General features: G+C 50.1%; 1 protein-coding gene across 1 annotated transcript; it reads right to left on the reverse strand.

Annotated features, from left to right (window-relative positions):
- Nucleotides 1–212: 212 nt before the first annotated feature.
- On the reverse strand, nucleotides 213–22,237 carry RXRG (retinoid X receptor gamma). The gene is made up of 10 exons (XM_032998690.2): nucleotides 21,796–22,237; nucleotides 11,723–11,982; nucleotides 8,656–8,800; nucleotides 7,796–7,975; nucleotides 4,436–4,596; nucleotides 3,569–3,698; nucleotides 2,825–2,957; nucleotides 1,984–2,075; nucleotides 1,642–1,747; nucleotides 213–773 (listed from the first exon to the last, which is right to left on the reverse strand). The coding sequence occupies exons 1-10, from the start codon at nucleotides 21,842–21,844 to the stop codon at nucleotides 626–628; spliced, it is 1,404 nt and encodes a 467-aa protein (XP_032854581.1). The 5' UTR covers nucleotides 21,845–22,237; the 3' UTR covers nucleotides 213–625.
- Between the last annotated feature and the right edge of the window lie 4,402 nt (nucleotides 22,238–26,639).

A 26,639-nucleotide genomic window follows, 5' to 3' on the forward strand; every position in this document is an offset into this window, starting at 1 on the left:
CACATTAAAAAGTCACTTTTTAAATTACTTTAAAAATTCAAAGAGTCCAAGAGTTTCTTTTAAGATGGTGGAACAAAGTGTTCTGATTCAAAGCAGCAAGTCTCTTCAGGTCTTTCCTTAGAAGGAGCAAGAAGCAACAACACCTGACCTCTCTTGGCCAGAGGCCTGTGCCCATCAGCACAAAAAACTATATCCCGAGTGATGTTTTTGCCCTGATTTGGGCTTCCCTGAAGTCTCAGGAGGGTCCCTTAGCCCCCTCCCAAGCCAGACCTGTGACCGCAGCAAAAGAGGACACTGCTCTGCGAGTTCCAATCAGTGTCTCTCTCATATATTATTTTATTTGTTTTGTTGGCTTTTATTGAGAGTGAAAAAATAATTTAAAGCAATTATCTGTACAGGGGGGCAGGGGAATGGTTAGCTGGTCGGAAGATCTGTGACCCCCCCCCAGCCAGGCCAGGGAGGGGTGGAGGGGGTGATTTACAGCTGTACAAAACCACGACAATCCCACCGAGGAAGAGCTGAGGGTGGGGGACATCTCTTGAGCTCTCGCAGGCTCAGAGCAGAGGGGTGGGAGGCTGTGCAGGGGCACGGGGGGTCAGGGTGTGGCCAGAGAGGGGCCAGACCCTCAAGTGACCTGCAGGGGTGTCTCCAGCATCTCCATGAGGAAGGTGTCGATGGGGGTGTCCCCGATCAGCTTGAAGAAGAAGAGGTGCTCCAGGCACTTCAGCCCAATGGACCGCAGCGCCGGCAGGCGCAGGAGGAGTTTGGCAAACCTGGAAGAGAGCGGAGTCAGGGGCGTGTGGGAGGCACCAGCCACCCACTCCCACATGTTTCCAACCCTGCGCTAGGGGCTCAGGAGAGCAGAGCTCAAATCCTCCCCAAAAATGCCTTGGGGAGTTCTCCATCTCCAATTCCCCTATGCTTTCAAAATAAGCATTTCTCTCCGCATGTGGGGAGGGAATATGTATTATTTTCAAAACAGAATAATTAGCATTTTTCAAACTTAAGGAAAAAATAAAAAATAAATTAAAAAAAAAAAAAGATGATACATCCAGATTCTCTGTCCAAGACTTGAACCAATAACCTACATCTCCGTGGTGCCATTTAAATCCTTCTTGAAACCGCTCTCAAAAATCCCCAGGCTCCCGAGAGGGTGCGCAACCCCTCAGCAGTGCCTCTGCCAGCCACTGCCTCCTGTTTCGAGGCGCAGCTGCAAGGGGGTGCAGCAGGCAGAGCGTGCCCCCCCTTCTCCACGTCCCACTTGCAGCACTCTGTGGTCACATCCAGAGCCAAAAATAGCAGAAGATGCGGTGGGCGCATCACTTGGCTGGCAGCAATGGGGATGGATCCAGCTGCCGGCGTTTTGAGGGCTTGGCCAGCAGAGGGTAGGATTGGATTGAAAAGCAAGGAAAAAAAAAAAAAAAAATCACATCTCACCAGCACCCTAAAGACTCTGGGCCAGGCTTAGGGCACTGAGAGGACAGGACAGCCTGCGGGAGCTGGGCTGCTCAGGCAGTTTTGTCCTGCCCTTGCTTTGAGGGTGGCTCAGGCAGAGCTAGGACGGACACCCCTGCCCCTGTCCCCTCTCCAGGGTGGGTATTACGCCACGCTGAGCCGCTTGTCTTGCCTGAAGACACTCACCGCCCTGGCTGCTCGGGGTACTTCTGCTTCGTGTAGGCTTCCAGCGTGGCGTAGACCTTCTCCCTCAGGGATTCCACTTCTGAGGGGCTGGACAAGCCCTTGGCATCTGGCCGAGGGAGAGAATACAGGTAGGGAAGAAATCGCTGCAGAGGGGACCTTTCCACTGCTAGCAGAGTGGCTGTGTGCGTGGGCAGGAGGAGACTTGGGCTCTCTTTAGTCATGCACCCAGGGACTGGGACAAATCTGTCTGCAGTCCTGACTGCCACAGTTCTCTTGCTGGTGACCTGCCATGGCCCAGAGGGCGTGCATGTCCCCTGAGACTGCCCCAGGCCTCAGACTTACCTGGGTTAAACAGGACAATGGCTCGCAGGCACCCCAGCTCCGACTTATCCATCTGCATGTCTTTCATTTTGGACACCAGCTCTGTCAAAACCCTGCAAGTGGGGGGACATGAGTGGGCAGATGATCAGAAACACGTCCAGACAGCAAGGCTGGGGGCTGAAAAGCATCTGGGACAGGCACTGGGAATAACCCCAATTCCTCTCTGCAGGGAGAGGCAGCCTTGAGGGGCAGCCGTGTCACACACTGCTCTTCTACACGTGCACCAGCAGCATCCAGGGACCTGAGCATCAAACTCGCTCCCGTTCTCACTTTGCTCATCACACGGCCTCTGTGCTCTGTTTGGGCTATGGAGAACAATTTGCACTCGCTTGAGGAAAAACACACGGGTTTTTCACCACATTTTGCTGTGCAAAACACGGGCACTGCCCTTACACGTGCCAGTTGTGTAAGGGTGGTAATGCAGGCAGGGAGCAGGCGCAGCACGGACAGTACGTGTGCAGTTGTTATGTGAGCAAGTTGGGGTTTAAGGCTTCGCCAGCTAAAGCTCTAGCTGATCAGTATTACCTCTAGATCCAATAATGGCAAACTCTTGAGAGAAGGCAGAGACCATTCCACCTCAAAGATCTGCTTCTGCAGCTGCAAATCCCTTTCCAAGGTGCTTTCACCCCATTCTTGTTTTTTAAGCCAGTCAAGTGCCCCCTCCTCATTCAAAGCTAGTTCTGCCTCCAAGTCAAATCATCATGGGTTTGCTCTAATTCTCACTCACATTTCCCATTCAGAGGGGAAAGACACAGCCAGCCTGGCCGCTGCTGCTAGGGGATGACAGAAACAGGCCACGTACCTGTCGAAGATGGAGCCCACACCAGCACTGTGAGCACTGCTGCGGTGCACGTGCAAGCCCGTGGCCAGAAGGATGCCGTCTTGCACCGACACGGAGCGATGGGAGAAAGAGGCAATGAGCAGCTCATTCCAGCCTGCAAGAGGAGGTGTGCAGGACACAAGAGACAGTTCAACAAAAGAATCAGTCCCACATGGAACAGGAGAGCTGGTTTCTGCTTCAGACTCAGCTCACGGGAGAGGTGGGACCCCAGGTACCAACTGCACCCTTGCCAACACTACAAGGGGTGACAAACCCTAACCAGCAGCAAGGAAGGTGCAGAAAAAGACTCAAAGGGAAAAAAAAAAAAAAAAAAAGGAAAATATGCTCGGTTTTCCCCCCTAAAAACCATATTCCTTGGATCAGCATCCGCTTTACATCATTTTGCATGTTACACATTAATGTGGTCCACACAGTAAGTTCTGCAATTATAAGAACTGCATTAACAAGGCACATTTATTCACCCTCCCCCCGCCTTCCTACATGTCTGCCTGAAGAGGGGAACAAACAGCAGATTCTGCTGCCCCATCCAGAGCCTCTGCCAACCACTCATCATGGCTCAGGAAGGGTTGCTTGCCCTGTGACAGCAGGGATGGATCAGCTCAGGATTTTGCATTCACCATGCAGCGTGGCTGGCACGGCACAGAGCCCAGAGAAGGGACTGGGGGACCAGGAATAGCCCCAGAGGCCACACGTGGGGGACATTACCTGCCCGGAGGAGAATGACTTGGTCTTCCAGCGTCAGGTCAGAGAAGTGGGGGATTCGCTTGGCCCACTCGACGAGTGTGAAGAGCTGCTTGTCAGCTGCATGGCATATGTTGGTGACAGGGTCATTTGTCTAGTTAAGAAGGATATTAAAAGGAAAAGAGCAGAGGAAAAGCAGAGAATTTTCCAATGAAAACTCTTTGATAATCACTGTCTGCACTGTACACAATACTGGATCAAGTTAACAATACCCAGAACCACAAATAAAATGATAAAATTGTCAATAATCTCAGCTGTGCAAAGTTGGGAAGATAAGATATTTGTTACTACTATCCCCTCTACAGCCGGCCAAATCGGCTGGTTGCTAGACTTTTCTGTTTGCTTGCTGTTCTTTGCAAAGCAAGTCCTGCATGGCAGGCTGCAGTCCTGCTCCCCAGGGCACGTCTAAAAGCCACCAAGGAGCCTCTGAATGGGCACAAATAGCAGTTTTATCCAAACCAGTAGAACCACAGCAGTAAACCTGCTGTGTCCAGTTCCATTCCAGTCTTGGTCACTGGGGCAGCTAAGAAGCGTCCAGGGCTGTGCAATTGTGGAAGCCAGAACAGGACTCAGACTCCCCAGCATCCAGCTGCTGCCTTATCTACTCATTGAAACTAAAGGGAACTGGAGAAAAATGCTAAGAAAGTAATGTATAGGCTGTTTTCTAGCTGTCATTCAGAGTAGCTTCAAAAGAAAAATTGTTGGTGATTTTTAGGTGGTGCAAAGCAAAAACCACTTGCAAAATGCTAGCTGTTCACATGGTGTTTATGTTCTCAAATTGCACCTCGAAGGCTCTCATCTCAAGCTGCAAGTTATTTTAGTGCTCCTTACTGAGCTCTCTGTGTTCATGTCACTGTACGCCTCCGTCTTGGGTTCGACTGCCAGCTCAGCTTCCAGGATCCTCTCCACGGGCATGTCCTCGCTGCCACTGCTTGTGGACTCGGCCTCATTCTCGCTCCGCTCCCTGCTCCTCTGCCTCTCCTCCTGCACAGCTGCGGGACAGAAACGTGGCTCTTTATACCCACAGCAACACTCAACCACTCGCAGTGGGTCCCCTTTCCTCTGGGAGGAGTGATGAGAAACCACCTCGGGAGGGGGAGAACAGAAAATAAATGGATGTTTCAGATGTATGTCCGTTAAAATGGCGGCTCCCACCACCCCCCAATAACTTTGGGGTTGCTGTAGACCAGTGGCCTCCAAATTTGACAAAAGGTGCTTTATTTCCAAGGTATGAAGCTCCAGAATAGAGGAAAGAGGAGCTGATACCTCCAGGTGGCAGCCTGGACTCAGCTGTCACTAGGTGCTGGAGGAGGCAGGAGCAACCCAGTACCCAGACACGGTGGTTTGCTGTGCTCGCAGCAGGCTTCAAACACTCCCACAGCAGCCAGAGCATCCAGCAGCAGGGCTAGACAGTCCCTCACCCCCAGCTGGATCCACACACACTGCCTATCTCATTCCTGAGAAAAAACTTACTCAGCCTGGCCCGGCCCTGGTGCCAGCTCTCCCTCCTGCATCTCTCTTCCCAACCCTCCACACAGGAAAGCAGTTCCTAGCAGCTCTGAATGCTAGGAACACCTTCACTCTCTTCTCCCATCTCTGTACATTTTCCAAAACATCTACTGACTGGAGGAACAGAATCACTGAAATTCTCTCCAGATCTCAGTTATTATCTCCCAGCGCTGCTGGGTGTGTGGAAGACAGGTCGGTGTAGGACATGTGCACCTGGTATGCCAAGCCTTGTGCTCAACAGAAGTCCTAGGTGCACGTTTTTGTTGGAGGAATCCCCAAGGGAAATAAGAAAATCCTGCTAGCATTGCTCCTCTGTGTGAGCATGCAGCACCAGGCAGGGGCCCAAAGTGCTCCATGAACCCCAAGGGACAGGTAGTCAGCTGCCCTGATCTCAAAGAACCGCCTGTACTGAGCTGTAGGCATTTATACACCAGAAATTAAAGGTTCAAGTGGGGGAGAAGCTGGCTGCAAACCTGGCCCCTGCAACACAGACATTGGTGCTTCACTATTCCACAGCTTAATGGCTTCCCCACCCATTAGCTAAAGCACCAGGCAGTCAGTATCCAGAGGAGTGGGAAAACCACCAAGGCTGAGGGATAAAAAGTCCTTTAAGACAAGAGGGCACCTGCACAAACACCAGGGGACACCAAGGAAGGGACCAGCTCAGCAAGCCTGCGGGGGAATTTGATCCCTATTTTCTCAATTAGGTAAGTGCTGCTGGAAGAAGTGTGTGACAAGCTTTCAGGTCAGATACTTGGATCAGGAGATTTCTTTTCCGTTTATCTTTATAGCTCTGCTGTTTGCAGCAGTGTCAGGAAATAAGCCCTTGCATCAGCCTTGCCTTACTCTGGCTCCTGTTAGGGTGCTTTCATGGGAAGGGCCAAACCACAGGAGGTTCCTCAACACTGAGACTCATGACCACTTTGCAATGCTCAGCACTTCCCTGCGTTTCTCCCAGCTGGAAGGATGTGCTTCCCAGCACTGCCCAGCTGCTAGGGAACTGGCAGCACCCAAGGAGATGGCTCAGCGGGGCAGGGCAACACAGGATGCACATATGTGCCAGCCAGCTGGGGGAAGCATTTGTCCTCTTTAGGGCAATGGACAGGAAGAAGCCAGGAAAGTGTTTCTAAAGTCACCAAAATCTTAGTGGAAGAAAGAGCATGCCATGGAAATACCAGTCCCAACACTCAGCCCCCAAACTCATCCAGCATTCCTTCTTTGAGCTGCAATCTGTCCCCAGTTTCCGCAGCTCCCGGAAAGCCCCTGTGATTATTACAGCCAAACCCTCTCAGGATCCACCAAGATAGGTTTAAATTTTCACACCCTGTAAAGGGAAGTTATGTTGACACTCTGCTCCTCTGAACCACTTTGCACCCAGCTGGAAGGGAGAGCTGTGCCTGGGATTAGGTTTTTGATTCAATCCTGTCATTTTGCAGTCCCCCGGTACCCTGAGCAGTTGAAGCAGCACAGCATCAGTGATGCTACAGGGACAGGTTCAGCCTGTGCCCAGCATTACAGCTACTTCCCCAGGCTCTGCCCAGCACAGTCTGAGCTCCCACGTGGGGAGCGGCTTGCGTGTTCCCCAGGGGGACAGTGAGGCCTCCCAAAGGGACAGCTACACTGCCTGCTAGCATTCAACCCTGGAGGTGGCACATTTATTTCACCTTGGAAAAAAAGCAGCTTAAACGCTGTGCTAGTTGTCACTACCTGAGCTTGCATCTGTCAGTATAATTTGGGAGACAATCCAGCTCAGCTGTCCTTGCTCCACGAAGGGGGGAGCAGCTAGCTGCAGGGGGCAAAGATGGACAGAGAAACACCCATGCGTTGGGCTTGCCTCTCCTTGCAGCACAGACTGGCTCCGTGGTGGCTTTTACAAAGAGCTTCGTACTCTCTGGAGTTGTGTGGGAGAGGCAGGGCAGCAGGACCCACCGCAGACCCAAGTCACCCTCAGCAGCTCTTGGAGGCTTCCTTCAAGTCAGAGAAAAATCCCTCTAAGTCAGATTGTCTCAGATCAGATCCTCACTCCAGATCAACACCTTAGGTGGTTTGGGCCAGAAACACTGAAACCCTTTGGGGGTTGCAGTGACTGCATGTGGAGTATGGAAGAGGCTGCATGAACTGCTTCCATACAGCTCTCTCCTGCAGCACAGAACCACCACAGGATGTGAGCAGTGCCAGAGCTCATCTCCAACGGTGAGGTTAAGAGTGGACAGAGAACTATAAAATAAAAGATAGAAATGAATCATTCACCCTTATCTTCCACTGCAAGAATTAGGCAGTGACAAATGAAACCAGCAAGCTGAAAATGAAGAGCATTGCTTTTCACATCTGAGACAAGCAGGATGCAGGACTCCTCGCTGCTGGGTCCTGTCCACAGGTGGGGGTCCAAGGCGTCCAGGCCTTAAAGGCCACTAACTAAGGGCAAGCTTGGGTCAAAGTACGTTAATAGGTTCAATAGTCACCAGTAGGTGTGTTTAGGTGGGATGGGAAGAAAGACAAAGTGCAATAGCTTCCCCTTTAGCCTCATTTCCTTTACCAAACGAGGTCAAAAATGCCCTGAAGCTGTCAGGGTGGGTTTTTTTTGAATGCTCCAGCCTTGGAGGCCCACCAAGAGCCAGATTTACCCTAATGAATGTAAGGAAAATTTCTATAAGCCCATTCCTTTCACCAGCCCGCACATACCTTCCCTCTTCATCCCCATCGCGAGGCACTTCTGATAGCGGCAGTACTGGCAGCGGTTGCGTTGGCGCTTGTCTATGAGGCAGTCCTTGTTGTCACGGCAGGTGTAGATCAGGTCCTTCCGGATCGTCCTCTTGAAGAAGCCTTTGCAGCCCTCACAGCTGTACACCCCGTAGTGCTTCCCTGGGAAGGCAAGGGGAGGCCATCAATGGGCAGGAAGGCATCCGCCCTTCCCTCCGGCATGGAGGAGCCCCAACCAACAGCAAAGGTGAAAAAAAAAAATGGCTGCAGGGTATGACCTTAGCAGGCCTGACTTGGCCTTAGTGGCTTTTTGCAAGAATAGGGGCCAGCAGCAGTCAATCTATAGACCCGCCACTTTCCTGCGATAAGGAGGGACTGCATCCCAGGGGAAGGATGTGGAGCCACATCTTAGCTGCATGTAAGTACAGAAAGGCCATAGGTAGAAAATGGGGTGCACTGATAGGGAGGGGGTCTGCAAGGCAGCAGGTCTCTGGGATAGGAGAGAAAACCCAAGCACAGCCAAATCCCAGCTAACACAAAGCACAGGAAAATAAGAACGTGGTGATTTTGATATATTTACGTTTGATAAACAGGGACAAAATGTAATATGAGATAAGGGAGAAGTGCATAGCTTTTAGGTTTACTCTCTTTTGGGCACAGGGAAACTAATCTGCAAAACAGACAGCCTGCCCTTGCGTAAGCCAGATCCAGCTATGAACCCTGCAGTGCCCGTATGGTCCCAGCGAGCCTCCCCAGCGTTCACTCCTGCACGAGCCTTGCTTCAGAGCATCAGGGGAGTTTTCATTGCACAAAGCCCTCCCCAAGAAAACAAAACCTCCTACCTGAGGACCTGTCCCCACAGATGGCACAGATGTGTTTGGCTAAGGAAACTGGGCTTGTAGATGGATAATTCATGTTCCCGATCCCCGGGAGACCCGGCAAGGGCTTGACATCCTCCAAGCTGCTGACATTGTTCAGGACGCTGAGCTGCAGAAGCAGAAGCCACAAGACAGGTTAGAGGGTCAAGACTCATATCTCAATGACACTACTCCCAAACTGAGCTGACCCCTCCCTTGCTGCTCCTGCTGGGCTCGTCCCACAAGCTTATCCTCAGCAACTCCATGGGGCTGCCATGGGCAGAGAAACATCATCTGGTGAATCCAGCTGGAGGGGTTTAAGCAGATGTCTGGTAGCAGATATTGCCTCTCTCCCTGGCCTGATGCTGTAACGAAAGCCAGGACTAAGCAGAGCTGGAAAAGGGCAGGCAGCAACCCTCAGCTGCTCACTCACAGCCTCCAAGCAACAAGGCTGGTGGGATCCTGCCTGCTTCATTAGAGGATGCTGATCACTGGCTGCTTGTGGCCTCGAGCACTAACAGCTTAGTGAGGAAGAGCTTTGCAGCCAGGTGATTTGTTTCAATTAAACCTGCACTGCTGCATGGCTAGGGAAGATGGAAAGATGTTTTTAAAAAAGGAAAAAAAAAAAAAGAAAAGAAGTGTTAAGTGGACTAGATTTCCGGCCTTGTGATATGGAAATCTGCATGAAAACATGCCCATCTTGGTCACTCCCTGGGACTTAGGTTCCCAAACACTATCACAGGCTGGAGAATGGAGCAGATTGGGGGTTGTCAGATTTTTAAAAAGGGAGAAGGCTGAGCATCTAAATATCAGCTGCAGTGAGATGCAGGCAAATGGCCCAGGGCCTCCAGCTGAGATCCCCGGGAGCTGCTCGTGGCTGCTGCAAGTTAAAGGTTACAAACCAACATCGATTAGGGACCAAAGCCTGATGTTGCCCAGGGCTTTGTTTTATTGCTATTTGCTTTTGAGCTGTTGTTGGCGGGGCAGTGGGGATTAAGGGCCATTGAGCACGTCTTGTCAAAAGCTGTCTGGGCAGAGCAATGTCTCTCCAAAACCACTGTCAAATCATCTTTCCCATTGCCATGCTTTAAGGGCTGGGGATGGTTTCTTCATCATTGAGTTTGTTTCTAACAGTTACCCCAGTTTATCAGCTAAAGTTCTTCCCAGCAAGAAGGCAGAAACAGAGACAGAAAACAAGGCTTTGGAAGAAAATCCAGCTACAGCCTTCATTACTGTCTCCATAACATCTAAGCCACTAGATTCCATGCATGCTGTTGCAAGTTCTCCATTTGCTCCAAGAAATTGCCCATTTCCCATGAAAAAGTATCACAATTTCCAGAGGGAATTTCAGCAAAGAACAAGAAGTGTTCACCCCACTGGGATTTTTGTACCTGTCATTAGAAAAATAAAAAGGTGAAGACTGTTTTCACCTTCCCTCACCACTGTCCCTTCATTTTCAAAGCTTCAGAGGATTGATGACATTGAAAATACAAATCATCCAGAAACAATTACTGCATTAGGAGGAAGGTTGTTTTGCCCCACTGGAAAATAAAAGCATATAGGAAAAAATTGTCCAGCGGAACAGAGGTTTGCTCTCCCCAGCAGAGACCCAGCCCAGGCACTGGCAGCTGTAAATTCTAATACTTCAAAATCTGAACTTGGCTCAAGGAAAGGAGAAAACAACCCCTTCCTCCCCACAAGTGTCCAGCCACCTATTTTACCCCAAAAACTTCTTCTTGGCAAGATGCTGAGGCAGGAGGAACTTTTTATAGTTTAAAATGTTACTTAAAGCTCATGTACCACATTTTCTTTCTTTCTGGCTGCACTTTGAGACAATAATAGGGAGAGAGGGTGTATGGGAAGTGGGGGAACAGGGCAGTTTTAGCCATCAGTGTCCTCAGAGCTTGACTCCTGCAGGTTAAGTGCAATCATGTATGATATCTGGGACAACTGCTTGAACCCAAATCCATTAGCTGCCTCCCTGCTGAATCCCCAAGGCCCAACTGTCTCCTTGCATTAGAGGCAACACAACTGAAACCTGCTCCTCAGAGCTGGGAACTTGGTGTGGTGCCTGGGTTGGGGAAACCGCTTCCCAGAGCATCCCCAACCCCAGAGGAAAGGCTTCCACACAGCCAGTGCTGCCACCAGCTCCACCACCACGAAGCACCTGCTCTGGATGCCACGGGCACAAATATTGTCAGGTCAGTGGGAAAGAGTTGGGTGGTGCAAGGGGAGGAAGGATGCCCAGCACACCCACTGCAGACAGCCCAGACCCATGCAGGAGTTGAGGGTGCTGGTGAAAGGTAAGCCAAACCTGCCAAATCACCCTTATACTCTCTCTGAGCTCTTCAGGGGCCTCCCCATACCATTTTCTCCCTTCCTCGGTGGCAGGTGCTAGGAAGAGCGTCGGACAGACCATGGAATAGCAGCTCCTTGCAGCATCCCTGGCTCTGGGGAGGCACCCACCCCAACACCTGGCTCTCCTCCCTGTCTGGAGGGGAAACCTCAGCACCAGAGTGAGCTCAGGCAGTAAGGACAGGAGCGCTTCATTTTTCTTCAGGAAAAGTTTATATGCAACACAGTGTATGTGGCTGGTATTTAGCATTAACATTTGCCTCTCTCTAGAAAGTCTGTCTCCTTTCCAAATAATGAAACAAAGCAGATATCCTTTTGCAGGAAGAAGGGGAATGCTTCACATGCTGCAGTCCTTGGCCATCTCAATTATTTCCGTGTATTGTAATTATACACACTGCAATAGATGCAGTGGAGGGGAACAGGACTGCACCCGTGGTGAGAACAGACCTGGGAATTAGCTCTCTCCCCTTATCGTGTAGGGCATTTTGAAATATATACAGGTGTCTTCTTTGTGTCTGTGCCGGGGGGTGTATGCAGAAAGGTTCACATGCTGGAAATTGTTCTTTACAGCTGATCTCCCTAAGTGGCCAAAACATACCAGACTCTCCACCAGTCAACCCACTCCCCCAAGTTTTTGGGACTTTACCCAGTCTGAACACCATGAACTGTAGCGAAGCACGTGTGCGCATCTGCCTACCTGTGGACTGGCATGTGTCACAAAATTCATGCCTGGGGCTGAGGACAGAGCAACGGGGTGTGAGCTGATGGAGGAAGCAATGACTCTGTAGGGTGAGCCCAAAGTGTTCACCGGAGACCCGATGGCGTTCATGGGGGACGGCAGCGCCCGGGAAGTGTTCGCAGGGGCCTCGAGGTAGTTGTGGTGCCCATCCACCGAATTTCCTGTGGAAAGGCTTGACGATGGGCTCACAGATGTGGAGCTGGCATGAACAGGGGAATCTACAGGGAGAAGCAGAAAGATTAAGCAACACGAGGAGAGAGGCTGGCTGTACAGCTCTCAGTCACCCAGCCTTAGTTGTGTCAGAGGCTGGCCAAGGCTCAAGGCCAACCAGCAAACATGTCTTATGCTATAAAGGAAAAGAGCAAAACATTGGCTATGGTAGAGGAAATAGGGTTACATACAGCAACAAAACATATTATGAAGATGCTAATCAAATCTTCCTTCACTGCTTCAGTGCCTCATCTGACTTGGAAGAAGGCATTGCTGCCTGCCTGCCTGCCTGCGGCTGGTTTTCTCTGAACTATTCCCTGAGGTCCCATTTCTTTTGTCCAAGCCAGCTCTAGAGACAGTGTACATTTGAAACCACGGAAACACCAACAACCAGGCTGGAAACCTCCTCATGTCTGATGAAGCACCTTTGCTCCCTGCTCAGCAAGCTCCTCTTCCCCTTCTCACCCACTTACCTCCCCACCTTGCTATTTCACATGTTCTTCCAGCTTCCAAAACTTGATGCCAACATCTTCAGGAGGAGCTGGAGCAACACAGGACAGAAACTTCCCATGCCATGCTAGTGATGCAGATGGCAGGACAAAACACCCACAAAGTATTTTGTCCATCACTTTTCCTCACTTAGTATGAGACAGAGCAAAGACTGTGGCCACACATATGTGTCTGGGCAGACATTCTCACAGCCACAAGGAAAGAGGTTTTCCTCCTTCCACACAAAAGAGCTCCAGAGCACGTTGCCAAACTGAGCCTCACAGTAGCCCTATGAGATCAATCTGCCCCTGAACCCTGCTAGGGAAGAGGCATTATAGAAAAGCAATAGAACCTCAATCATTGCCAGTTCAGGGCAGCCTCTGAGGCTGAACACCCCACCCAAGGCCTAAACACTGTATTCTATAAGACCAGTCTCAAATATGCCCAGATACCCTCTGAATCCTATGCCCACTGGTCCCGATGGGTTACGTATCTAGCTGTATTTTAAGGATTTATATGACCTTTTTTCCCTCCCCTAGAATTTACCAATTCAAGTTAGCACTAGCTGTCGTTAACATTTCAATGAACCATTGTTTCTCTGATGGTTTTTCAACACAGGAGATCATTCCCTGGTGTAGCAAGGCAAAGATGTTGTGTGGGAAGGTCACACAGTTGGTTTTCCATGGTTGGCACAGAGGATGCTTGCTTCCATTGCATTTGAAAGTAAAGCAGTACTTTGGTGTTTTGTTTGTTTGTTTTTTCCCTCCTTTTAACATTATTGCAAAGTTATTTACGTGACAGTGTTTGTTATTTTACCTGAAGTAACAATCAAATCTGATTCAAAGGGAAGATGCACAATAAAGACGGGAAAAGGTCAGCTTGCTGAATAACATTAAAGACATTTGTCAGAGTCAAGGAGGACTCGATCTGCCGTTATCAACCCACTTCAGACTTAATTCTGCAGAGGAAGGGGGAGAAAAGGTCTTTGTCAATTCTTGCTTTGCCTTTTTGGATCAATTCTCCCAGTGGGAAAGCAATGTGCAGCAAGAGGAAGCCGGCTCAATGACAACAGCAGAAGCCTTGGAGGCAGCGAGGCGGTCTGGAGGCAGAGCCAGGGCTCCTGCCCGCTGCTGGAGAGAGTCACCCCACGTCCCCCCGCCACCGCCATGGAGACACGCAGCCAGTTTTCTGCTAGTAGACATCAAAATCCCTACCTTGTAATGGCTTCCAAGCACAAAAGCCTTTCACCCCAGAGACAGCTGCCAGGAGAGCCTCTAGCAGGAGGGCAGAAGATGTGCTGTTTGCCTGGCCTCCACCTTATCTTAGCGCTCAGTTCACACAGGCACCTCAGTTGTTTCCTGGGATTTAAAAGGACCATCCTGCCTTTTGCCATTATCAGATTCAGAGAAAAGTGAATGCATTTTTCTTCATCTGCGAGTAATCTGGTACCATAGCATGCAGTCCTCCCCAGCATCTGTAGCATAGACTTATAAAGAAATTGGGTTTATGCCTCTTTAAACAACTAGATAAACAACATTACCTTTGAGGATTCTTCAGCTTGGAAAATAAGCCACTGAAGGGGAGATTGGGCAGAAATCTATCACACCAGGACAGCTAAGGGGAAGAATGATTCTTCATCCCTTTCCATTAACTCAGAAAAGGGCATATTTTGAAAGTATTATGCAGAAGATTTAAACCAATAAGAAAAGACTCCCGGGATACTTATTTAACTGTTTGCATTTACACCAGACCTTACAGAAACACTGTCAGTACTAAGTTTCTCCATTAGAAAGGGTCCAAGTTTCATAAGGACGCAGAGCAAGGCTTTGACCCAAGGAGTCTGCTGGCCAGGGAAGCCCCATGGTGTGCTTGTGGCCATGCCAAGAGGTGACTGTTCAAGGGCTACGGCCAGGGGAAACCTCTGGCCCCCTTGGTGGGATCAAAGGTTGAAGTCAGGAAGCTGGGAGAGCTTGTACCTGCCTTTCTTACCCCAGCAATGAGACACCAAAGAGGAAGCACGAATGCATGAAGGACTTTTCTGGTGGAGATGGATGGATAAACCTTCTGGTGAAGGACGTTTGCTGATGGAGATGGATGGATGGATAAATGAAAATATCTACTGGAGAGCACACAGGTGGAAAGCTGGGCTCTGACAGGGCCTGATGACACAAACCAGTGTTAACTTGCTTGTTTCCACAGTGCCTGGACATGTTATCCTGCCAAGGCCGTGACACACACATTGGTCAAAACCAGCAGTGTTACATTTCCATTTACCGATGAACGATTTTATCCATCTGTTATAACCTGTAATAAAAACACTATTTCGAAAAGCAGAAACAAACAAACAAACAAAAAAATCGAGGCAAAGAACTCCTGTAAGGTGGTCCAAACTTTGTCTTCCAGGCCCTCCCTGGGTTAGATTTGTCGAGTCAGTCCCTGAGGGAGCAGAAATGCACCCTCTCACACCTAAGAAAATACTACTCTCAGCTTCTAATTTGCAGGCTGGAATGCTGCAAGGATACAAGGTGTGGCTGCTACCAGCTTATCAGCTTTTGCAGGGAACAACGCGCATGGCTGGCAGAAGGTGTGCAGAAAGAGCCATGCCAACGCATCCTTGACACTGGGGTGACTTGTTCCCTGAGCTGAGTACCCTCAAAGTTGTTTCAGTCCAAAGGAACCAGAGTGGCTTGGACAATACAAACAGAAGAGATCACAAGTCCGATTCATTTTTGTTGAAAATTTTTAAATGAAACGATCTGCAGGAAAGTACTGATGGTCCGTGTCCCACACCGCCCAACAGAAAGGAACCAGAAAGGCCTTGGGCTTGCAGGGATGGCACGGCTTTCCTGGAGGCGTTTTCTCCCATCGTTTGGGGGACAAAGAGAAACGCCAACGTGGCGGGAAAGCGGGCCCAGCGAGGAGCTGCTCGGCAGCAGGGAAGCAGCTCTGGGACAGAGCTGGAGGGTCTGGGGCGACGGGACTCAGTCCCGCATGCCAGCCACAGCCCGGCCGCCTCTGCAGCGGCCTCCGGCCCAGGTGACATTTATGCAGGCCAGAGCAGGCCCGGAGTCCGTCCGTCAGGTTAAACGCCAGGCGACAAGCGCTGCCGGGGAGTCAGCCCGCGGCGGCGGGAGGCGAGGGCTCTGCGGCTGCCACGGGCCCTGCCCGCCAGCACCAAACGCGGCTCCCGGGTCCCCCCCCGTCCGCTGGGGAAGGCCGGCTGGGACCCCGCGCCAAACATCAGGGCTTGCTACTGCTTTTAACCACCTTCTCCAGATTCAAGACCAGCTTATTTCTGATCCACAAATGGGGATGTTTAGGTCTTTCTGCCCTGTCTCCTGCCTCCACATCAATGCTTGGGCAGGTAGTGTCCTGAAGGGAGGTTCAGGGCAGTTTGATACCGTATTTATTTCTCTCCTGGAGGATCAGGGGAAGAGAGGACAGGAGGGAACTGCCTTGTGTGGATTCTCTGATGTCTCCACTGCAAACATGCTGTCTCCAGAGAGCCCAGCACCTCAATCAACCCTCCCCAAGCTCTCTCGTACAGAAACGCACAAAGTCCAGCCTTCTCTTTGTAGGAAGCAAAGTTTAAAAATAAGAAACTTGCTTCTGGGCGCTTTGCTGTTTCGAACTGCTTCTGCAAATGCATTACATCACTTGCTGCAGAGAGCAGCCGTGGGTTGGAAGCGTGAACACAGACACAACATCCATCCCGTTGCCTTAGCATTCAGAGTAAGAATCATATCTAATGTCAACATAGGCAGCTGCTGACATTAGAAAAGATAATGAGGGAAGACCCCAAGAACCGCTCCGTTCTCTGCATTTTGAAAACAGTGCCCTTAAGGACATAAGCAACAGCGTTACATTCACCCACCAGCCACCGAAGCCGAGCAAGGACACAAAGCTTTGATACTCCACTTCCACCTGTGTTTCACCTCCACCTTAGCAAAATCCTAGTTCAGGGATGGGAAATTTGCATGAATAGCCTCATAAAATCAGGAATAGAAGAACACCATCTACATCACAGCAGATGTGTAGGTGTCCGACAGATGCACCTGCAGATCACAAAACTCCAGGTCCACCACACCAATGCTAAACCACCAGGTCTTGGCTCTCACAGCTAAACTGGTCCAGGACCAAAGCTAGCTCGATAAAGACAGCTTGGATACCTCTGTGCTGTGAGTGCGTCACAGGTAAAGCTGGGGCAGGCATGGAAGCAAAGATTACCTGCAAGAGTGTACAATTAACCCCAAATGCCTCATCAGAGTCAGTAGGAATAGAAGCATACAGACTGCAGCTAATAAAGCTGTCTTTATTTTCACTCAAATTATGGCAGGAAACACCAGGGTCAGCAATTGCATTTGAGCAGAAAGTGGAATGAGAATGCACAGAGACCAGAAACATCCAAGCCCTACATATACTGTCTATTTAACCAACACGGGTTGCAAGTTTGTTTTGGTTAATGCTCCTTCAGCTCTAACACCTAGCAAAGCCTTGAGAGGAAAGGCATCTGTGTGAAACACTGGGATTTTTCTTCAGTTAAGGCCTAAGGCAATCCTACCTCCTGAGATCTGCAGATCCTTGGCAAGCCTAGAGATGATGATACTTTGAGCCTTGACAGTTTTGTTTTTAATGTCAGAGAGAATCAAAAGCTGGAACTCTTCGAATAATGAAAAACATACTTGTGCTTCTGAGGCCTCGGATGTACACAAATGGTTTGTTTCATTGGCATGAACAATTAAAGGCGCACGTTGCCCTGCCTGACACACGACTAGCAAAACTTTGCAGATACTTCATCCTCCGCAGATCAGAGAGCAACGAGAAGTGGGAAGAGACATGCAGAGAAGGGCTGATTTCAGCAGAGGAGCACAGGCGTGCGTGGGAGGTACAGCTTGGCAGGCAGATCGTCCTTGGGGACGACCTTCAAGGGGAAATACCTGTGAGAAACACTCCTGAATCTGGATGCAGTTATGTAGCAGGGAACCCATGTTAAGTGGAATCAAACAAAGTCTTGCAGCTATGTCCACAGTAGTTTTTATTTAATCCATGGAAGCTAAACTGAAAAACTATTCCCTTTCTGGTGATATTTTTACCTGTCCAAGCAGATTTCCACAGGCAGTACAGATTGCCATGCTAACAACCTACAGAAAGGTTATTGGTTTTGCCTTGCTTTTAAGGTCCAGTAACCTTTGTGCTTCCATCTTTCTGCTCAACTCTGAGTCAATAAATAATGCAGCCTTCCCCTGACAGCTAACATCAGGGAGAAGCAAAAATTTTTGGAGGTGTGCAGGCACATGCACGAGCAGGGGCTTCTGCAACTGGCATCTGCACAGGGCAGGAGATAGTTTCCTTCAGTTCTCTGGGTGGTGGGAAGAGCAGCTCCCTCTTCTCTCGGGCAATGCCCCTGTGCTGCCCTTGAGAACAGGGGCCACCCAAAACCTGGCCCACAAGAAACCGTGGGCTGGAAGCACATGAGACTCCCACCTGCCCTGGTGCAGGCTCAGCATCAGCTGCTATTTTGAGATCTTGGTCTGATTTGACTGAAATTGGACAGTGGGTCGATAGCTTAATATGTCCAAGGACATCTGGACAAGACACACCTGCAGTGTAACCACAAATTCTCCTCTCCAGGAAGCCAAGCTATGGAGGAGGGAAGGAAGGAGCAAAATCCGTAGAAGCTACATAGGTTTTGCCATGACTTTGCCAGGAACCATTACAGGTTAACTATGGCTACGGTGATCTTGCCAACCAAAGACTCCTTTAGCAACTGCTTGACAGATAATTAACGTAAGGACTGCAAGCCAAATTTACTCACCCTAACAAGGTATCACATCCCCCTGGTGACCACATTAACACAACAGAGTTGGACAAAGTTTCTCATCTCCCAAGAAATAAAAGCTGTTGAATTTGAGGCCTGAAGGGTTTTTCATAATTGTCTGATCAGATTTTCCACCTAGTCAGCAGCATCTCCAGCACAGTATCCACCAGAAAAAAAAAAGCATGCACAAATTCCCATAGTGGTCTTTAAACTCCTGGAGAAGCTACAGTTCCCCATCAGAAAGGATCCCATTGGCTTCCCCAGGCAATTGAAGGCAAGTGTCTTCTGCTTTAAAAAAAAAAATCTGCATTTTCCTTGCTGCAGGAGTTGCCCAGTCACTGGATTTCTCACACCTTTGCTGGGTCAAAGAGCCCTCTTCCATCTTCACATATGCAGTTACAGGTATGGACATGGTAAGCTGTGACACCCAAGGAAAAAGCATCCTGCAAAGTCACAAAACCTGGGACCATCACAGGCAAAAAAGGCGCCAGGCAGCCAGGCAACAGCCCCACTCCAGGCACAACCTGCATTTTCCCCTCCCTGTTCCCCGAACGACCTGGCCTAACCCCACTTAGCTTGGGAGAGCTGACAAGATTGCAGCCGGAGGTGGTGTGGCCACAGGCCAAGTTACATGGGTACTAATAAAAGAGACTTTGTGGAGGAGCCAAGTTAGTTCTTGTCCCCAACCAACTGTGCCAGAGAGTGCTCAGAGAGAGAGGACAGCCAGCACAGCATCTTTCCTTGCCCTGGGAGCTGGCCTCCGGATGAAATGCATCCTTCTGGAGAATAAAAACCACATTTTGAAGCCCTTTCCTTGCTCCTATAGCCCAGGCTGTGAAGGCAAATCCATCTGCTTTAGTGCACATCTCCTGCTTTAGATGTCTAAGGGTGACTCATCTGAATACTTTCCCTGCTACTCTACAAACTCATCTGCAACACTTCACAGTCTGACTGTCCTTTTCTCATGACAAATCATGTTCTTATTAGCAATTTGTGTATGTACATTCTCAGACAAATTCAATGGTGTTACTCAGACATTTAGGATCAAAGTGACAGTTATACACACCATCGGAAACATGTACTTTATTTCTAATCTGAATGCACATAAAATTAACTTAAAGCATATGTAGCAGTTATTTGAATGCAAAAAAATGAAAGCAAATACTTGCTTTTTTTTTTTTTTTTTTTGGGGGGGGAGGGGGGGCTGTTATGCTCAAAATGAAGACCAGAATTAAGGAAATCTGAATACAAGAAGATCTAGATATGCCAAACAGCAGCAGGCATATCACCTTAACTCTGCCCTCCAGCAACATGGTGTAAGAACAATGAATGCAACAAGCTGGCAGCCTAGTGTGGACACTGCCCTTTTCCACCACCCCAATGTCCCCCTTCATGGTGCCAGTGCAGGCAGGACCAGGAATAGTTTCACAGCTATTTTAAAGGAGAGGGGAGCCACAAAAACCGTGAACATGTTGCGGTCGTTTGTCGTGATGACCCCAGGGCAGTGGGAAGCTGTCACACACCCCCTCCATCGATGGTCACCATGATCTATCCTGCTTCATCCCTCTCAAAGCCTGACCGTCCTCTCACACAAGTCCATGGGCCCTAAAGCTGTCTGGCCAGAGCAGCAATTGCCTTCTCAACCAGGCATAAATTCCTCCCCGCAGACCCAACAACCCAAGGAGAGGCAGCCCCCACTCCACCCGCAGGCCCCCCGGCCACAGGGGCATGGAAGCCCTCTGGCTTTGAGGGGAGTGTAGATGTGAGTGGCAACCTGAGTCTACAGCACCTGGGGAGTATAGGACAGGCCAGAGTGACTGTTTTAAAGCAGCCCAAACAAAACCTGGCCAATGCTTTTGCATCTGAGTCAGCAGTTCACCTGCAGAAAAAAACCTCTGTTTTTCTAAACCAAGTTAGAAGCAGGTTAAAACACCGGTTAAATGTAATGAAAGTTAAAGTTCCAATATACTGAACTGTTGCTGATCTGGAGAACAGTCCCTTCACCTTTATTGATGGAGCAGAAACACTTCTGCTCCTACTACTGATTTCCTCTCCTAGAAATCTCCCAAAGGCTCTGATGAGTGCTGTGACCCCTAACTCTACAGGGATCTGTGCCTGGTTCTTATGAAGATCAGTTTGAATGCCACTTTTCTTTCGCTTCCTTGTAAATTTGTAATACTCAACAAATTAAACACAAATAACATTTCCATTGTTTCACTCTTATTGCAGCAATAGGAGAGAGTTTGGCTTGTCTTTGCTTGTTCCTTAAAAACACCAGTGAGCAACAGATTCTTCCAACGAGTCGTCTCTTTTCTGCAGAAACTGCCTAAAAAGGTATTTCGGAAAGCCAAGCGCTTGTGAAACTTGGGGATGACTTGATGCAATACCAATGACTTTTCTGGAGTTGGAGAATTACCAGAGGTGAGCATCTGGTGCAAGAGGGAGGAAAAAAAAATAGACACGTAGCAGGAACGTCCCACGTGCAATTCAATGTCTGCACACACCTCTCCTCTAGCATAGAAATAACAGGTTGATGTATACAGCCTGGGGGCCTCCAGAGCAAGTCCTGGAGGCATTTACCCACCCTGAAGGGCTGGGAACAACTCACAGAGTTTTCCAGCGATACTAAGACTTTGCACAGCTGTAAACAACAATGCACTTTAACTTCCCTGGAGCAGCATCAGTATTTTGTCAGCAGGCGATACGCAGGTGCTCCCAGCCCCTCGCCGCCACGCACTCCAACCTGCCCGCTCCCTGCCTCCGTTGGGGAGCACCCTCTAGCTCCTCAACCCACTCCCCTTACACATCCCCCCCCCCCCATCGTTAGGGCAAGAGGAGTAGCTTCAGATAAAAACAACGAGCGAGCCCCAGGAATTGCAAAGCCCATTTCCCAAGAGCTGTGCTGGTTTCTGCAAGTGGGGCTCGCTGCCGGCTGGCGTGCGCGGGGGCACTGCAGCCCCTCGCAGCCCACTCGCCCGCCGCGCAGCCTCGTCTGGCTGATCTGCCACCACTTCCCGGGATTGTGGTGGCACCTGTGTCACAAGGGCAGGAGAGACACTGGGCAAGGAAAGAGCCCTCTTTAGATCTTCTTGGGGGTGGTTTTATGTTTTAAAAGTAATTTTTTTCCTCCAGCAGCTTAAGAAAAATGCAATCGGAAAGATACTTACTTGGTTTGATCCTATTATTTCAATTAATAGATTCAGCCAACTGCACACAAACACATACATGGATCTCTCAAATGTCATATACTAAACTTCAGAGCAAAGGGTCATGGCTTGACTCAAGCCTGCATAATTTCAGGCAGCTTGGTTAGGCTGTGCTGAAGTTCACAGCACACAGAATCACAGGACAGCTTCAGTCATAAGCACGAAGGCACCATAGGTTACAGCCACATACAAGCTAGGTTAAACACGTTTTTAAATTCCCTCTACCCTGCCCCCATACTCGGACTGTGGGATCAGTTCCTCCACCTAACCCAGAAGGCACAGATTGCAAACGCCAGTAAAATACTTACTGCCAAAGCCCGCAGGAAACTTAATGAAGTGAGGATAATTCCCATACATGTTTAATCTTCAGTTCATCTCTTGCCTTTCTAAACACAACTGCCTCCTCTAACTTCAAAGCTGCCCGGAGTGCAGCGCAGCCCGTCGGGGTCGGGGCATGGCTCTGCAGGAGCAGGGGCTCTTGGAGGGTGCTGGGGCAGCTGCCTCCTCCCGTGGCCTCATCCTCGCTTCACGCCGGCAGCAGCTGCTCGCCGGGATGAGCCATGCTCTTGTTCTCCGCCGCTCAGGGCTGGCTCCCAGGCTCAGCTGTCTCGGCTCCCTGCAAATTCACGGCGGACCGTCCTGGTAGCATAATCACCCCGGTAAGACACCAATCAATGCGTGATGGCTCCGGTATAGATCAGAAATTGGGAGGAGGCGGGGAGGTTAAGTTGTTTAGGGGAGGAGCATCGTGGGGAAGGAGGGGGGTGCTTTGCTTTTCCACCAGTGAAGACTCGATGCAGTTTATTAGTTATACTAGCCCCAGCCATGTGGAGGTGTTTTCTGGACATGGGAAGGACCAACCCTTGCCCAGGGGGGGCTGGTGGCCTGATGATGGGCTGGCAGACAGACAGGGCAGGAGCACACGTGCAACCATCCCAGCGCTTTGGGGCTAGGGCTGTGCTGGGCAGGGAGCTCCACGCTCCCATCCCAACCCGAGCCTTGTCTCAGCTGCGCTCCGGGCATCCAGGCTCGGCCCCTGCGGTGCTGGACTGCAGTCACCCCTGGGAAATGCAGCCAGGGCTGGGGAGGACCAGCACCTTCCTGGGGCTGGTGGAGCTGAAAGCTCAGTGCCCCTTCCCAGCCCCATCCAGAGGAGTCCAATAACCACCCAAAAAAGCATCATTAGTCGGTTGCTAAAGCTGTATGGGATAAGAAGAGGTGGGAACACGAGACAGAGCCCAGGGGGGTTCTGTAACTGTCGATAAAGCCCTCACAGCCATGGCAGCAGAATACAGTAGGCTTCACAGAGAGTCCTGCACTTACATCCACAACTTCAATTTAACGCCCACCCACCCTGACAATAAAGTACTGCAGGAAATAGGTAGAAATAAGCAGAAGCAAGCAGCCAGTTGACAGATCAGGGCAAAACCACACGCAGACTCCAGAACTGCCTCCTTCAGTGACTGGTACCCTGGAACGGGAGCAGCCCCAGCTCCCTGCCCAGCAAGCCCCCTTCCCAACTGCTGCAATTCTGGGGAGAGGCAGGGATGCAGGCAGTAGCACAGCCCACTGTTTCTGGTTTCTGATCTGGGTGACCTTGCATGAAGTCATCTCAAAGGAATGGAGAAGGGAGGAATTTTGCCCGAGGTTGTAAAGTGAGCAGAGACCAAGGTCTGCACTGACTTACATGTGTGTTGGAGGAGGAGGTGGGTTGCAGCCCTGCTCTTGGCACCAGCCACGTGTCAGAGAAAGGGGGCACGAGGGGCTCTGCCTTCCCAGGGAGACCACAAACCACCCCCACGTACGGGATGGGGAGCACACCATGCAAGCAGCGAGACAAAACCAGGGAAGAACAGCAGACTAGGATGTTTGGCACCCTCCAAGGGCCTGCTGGCTCTTGGCTCCCTCCAGGTCGCCCGAGGGCCCGTGCTGCCCTTTGGCACTAAGCGTGCTACAAGGGGAAGGCATGCGATATGCCAGCACAGAGCTGGTCACAGCATCCAGCCGCAGCTCGGGCGGATGCTGACTGAGGTGCCGCCAGCCCTGAGGTACTGCATGTGCAGGAGAAGAAGGGTTACCCTTGTTAGCTCTGTTTCTTCTTTCGCTCTTGGATATTGCCATACCTATTTCTCTCTAGCCCGAGAGTTCAAGAAAGGAAAGAGGTTTTTCCATCCATCATATTAAGAACTTTTAGATTATTCTTAAAAGGTGATTTGGCTTCTCCCTATTTCTGTTCTGCATCCGTGTGCGAGGACCTGGCAGGGTGCAATAGCAGGGGGATACCATGACATGGATGAACAGCTCTTTATGGGTAGCAGGTACACCAGATCGACTCCAGGACTTGGAGTTTACCTGGGAATGGGAACCTACATCTGGGAGTGCATCTCCATGTAGCAGAACGAATGGCTAACCAGACTGCTGTCAGGAGCAAGGAGGTTTGCAGGCAATAGTATCAGCATTCTGCATAGCCCATTAGCTGTAGTCCAGATATTTATGCACTGTTTTTTCTCACAGTTGAAAAAAGTAAAAGGATCAGTATTCCGAGTAGGTTCTACTGAGGCAAAAAACCAAGTAACTGCAGTCCTGCGGGGGGAATACAAACAGAAAAGATCGCTCTCGTATTTTCTATCTATCTGGCCACCTTTCACATCTCATTTGTTTTATTGCACAAACATTAATGGCACTGCAGAACTGTTTCAGAGGAGGAGAGGCAGACAAGCAGCATGCTTACATACCCCACTCACAGGCCACAAGTTTTGAGCTCCAGGGAAGGGAGACCAGAGGGTTTGGTAACCAGCACTAGAGCATAACACAGCAGCACCTCACTGTGAGAGTCCCTCTCCCTGTTCAGCCGAGCTTGCGCCATCTCCTGCAACCACCCCAACATACAACGAGGACAACCCCAGAAAACATCCTCAGCAAGGGCCAGTCCTCCTCCAAGCGTTCACAGCTACATCCCCGTGCAGGAGCCGTAGGCACAGCTCCTGTTTCAGTGGCTGCTGCCCCTCGCTCACCTGGCCATGCTCTCGCACACCCACAGGTCCCTCCAAAACCGTCTCCACCCTGCGCTAATCCAAGTGGCATCGGGTGACCAGCAACCAGATTTCTAACCTATAGGCAAAGTTTGCTATTTCAGGGTAATGCTGGCTTTGCCTCCGGTGCTGTCCTTCAACAGCCACAGCGGGGATCCTTGTTAGGGGCAGGAGGCAGGAGCCAGGCATGGGGCAGGGATGCCCCAAGGCCCCGCAGGCAGAGACCCAAAGCGCTGCAGAGGAGTCAGCTGCAAGGTGGCTAGTTTCAATCTTTAGATAGAAAATTGGATTTCTCAGCAGGGCACGTTTTATTCCTCTGTGACAAGACTGGAAGAAACATTTCTCGATCAAAAACCCCAACAAACAATCTGCTTCCAAAAGAAGTGATTTTCACACGCACACCACCCCTCGATAAGATCCAAGACTTCCAGAGCAGAGGGGGACTTTGTGCAGCCCCACATGCAGCCTGCCAGAGGGATGTTTCTCTGATCAGGTATCAGGGGAAGGTTCTGGCATGACGGGAAGAGTGTCTGTCCAGCACCCACCCAAGAGACCTTTCTCATCATCTGTCCATCACCTCACAGAGATGCACCAGGGCCATCTACCCCCAGTCCCCAAGTGCCCACCAGCACTCAGAATCGAGCCACTGTTTCAAGACAAATCCACTCTTGAACAACAGTTTTGCTTCCACCTGCTTGAGTCGCACCTTGCTACCATCCCAGCCTGGCTTGTCCCTTGCCCTCAGGGACGGGGCTGTGCCCTCTCCCAGCAGCCGTGGGGCAGAGTGGGAGCAGAGCTGGCTGCATGACCAGTTCAGCCCCAGCAGCACTGGGACAGGGAGGTGTGAGCAACAAAGAGGCTTTGCGTTTTAAGCACCAACCGTGCTGAGATTTAGTAGTGCCATTAATTCTTACTGGCCACACGGGATCTCAGCAGATGTAATTCCATGCTAATGAAGTTTTAGTGGGGAATTAGTTGTATTGATCTGCCCAGAGCAAAGAGCCTGATTTTAGTCCAGCTCTGCCAGCACCCCCTTCCCCATCCCTCTTTTCTTTCTTCCAACTTAGAAGAAAGAGGAGAGGAAAGAAGACAAAACAGCTCTGAGCTCCTTAAAAAGGTTGGCAGTCCCAAGCAGTAAGTGGATTACTTTATTGATTTTTAGCAGATCTGGGTTAGTGAGTGCTTAGTGCTGCAGAACACATGCACACATTGATCAACTCCAGGGAAACCCCTCCAGGCCTTTTCCTCAGGCAATTCATTTAGGGGATCACCATGGGTTTTGGGGTATGGAGAAGCTCCAGCCCCTGTACCCAAAATCAGTCTGTAACAGACTCCAGGAGCCAGACCGGTCTCTTAAGAAGTACTGCAGGACCATGTAGAGGCAGCCCCTCAATTTCTACTAGAAATAGCACAAGTCACTGCTTCAAATTGTTGAATGCTTTTTATTCCACCCCCTCCTTGTTACGTAAAAGGAGAAGACATTATGACTGCCAGTGTTATTTTAGGAAGGAAAACCACTGCCACGCCACGTATGGATGGGACTCGGTGCTGCCATCCAGCAGCCATACCGTGGGGGCATTGGTCAGAGCAGGACTCCTGACAAAGCAGTGCTGATTCAAGCCAACTGAGATGCTAACGTTGTGTTGGGGACCCCAACTCAATCACCTCCCAATTAACCTTCCAAGACCATTGTACTGTAGCCAATAGTTCAGCAGTGTGTTGAAATAGCATCTCAAATACCTCCCAGTACTACTCCACCAAGCCTTTTGAGATGCTGGTCTCTGAAGCCAGATCCTAAACATGTGAGGACCTAAAGTGGAATAATCTTTTTCCACCTTGCCCCAGAACCAGGAAAGTTAGAGATTAAATATGGTCCCTTTTCCTTGCACCCTGGATTGAATCAGGAAAACCTCAAACATGACCGAGAATCCCATCAATCTTCCCTCCCATTTCTGTTTAAAGGTACTACTATGGTAGTGCATGTGGCAACAGCATATGCAAATAAAAAGGTTGCAGCCCTCATAACCCTACAGTGGCACATGCATTTTCCTCCTGTCACGCTCCTTCAGAGATACAGGGTCTCAGAGAAAGCCCACTGCCCATGGGGTGCTGGCGTTAGG

The sequence above is a fragment of the Tyto alba genome, unplaced genomic scaffold (genome assembly GCF_018691265.1).
Source record: "Tyto alba isolate M040663 unplaced genomic scaffold, T.alba_DEE_v4.0 Super-Scaffold_1000006, whole genome shotgun sequence".
NCBI classification, from domain to species: domain Eukaryota; kingdom Metazoa; phylum Chordata; class Aves; order Strigiformes; family Tytonidae; genus Tyto; species Tyto alba.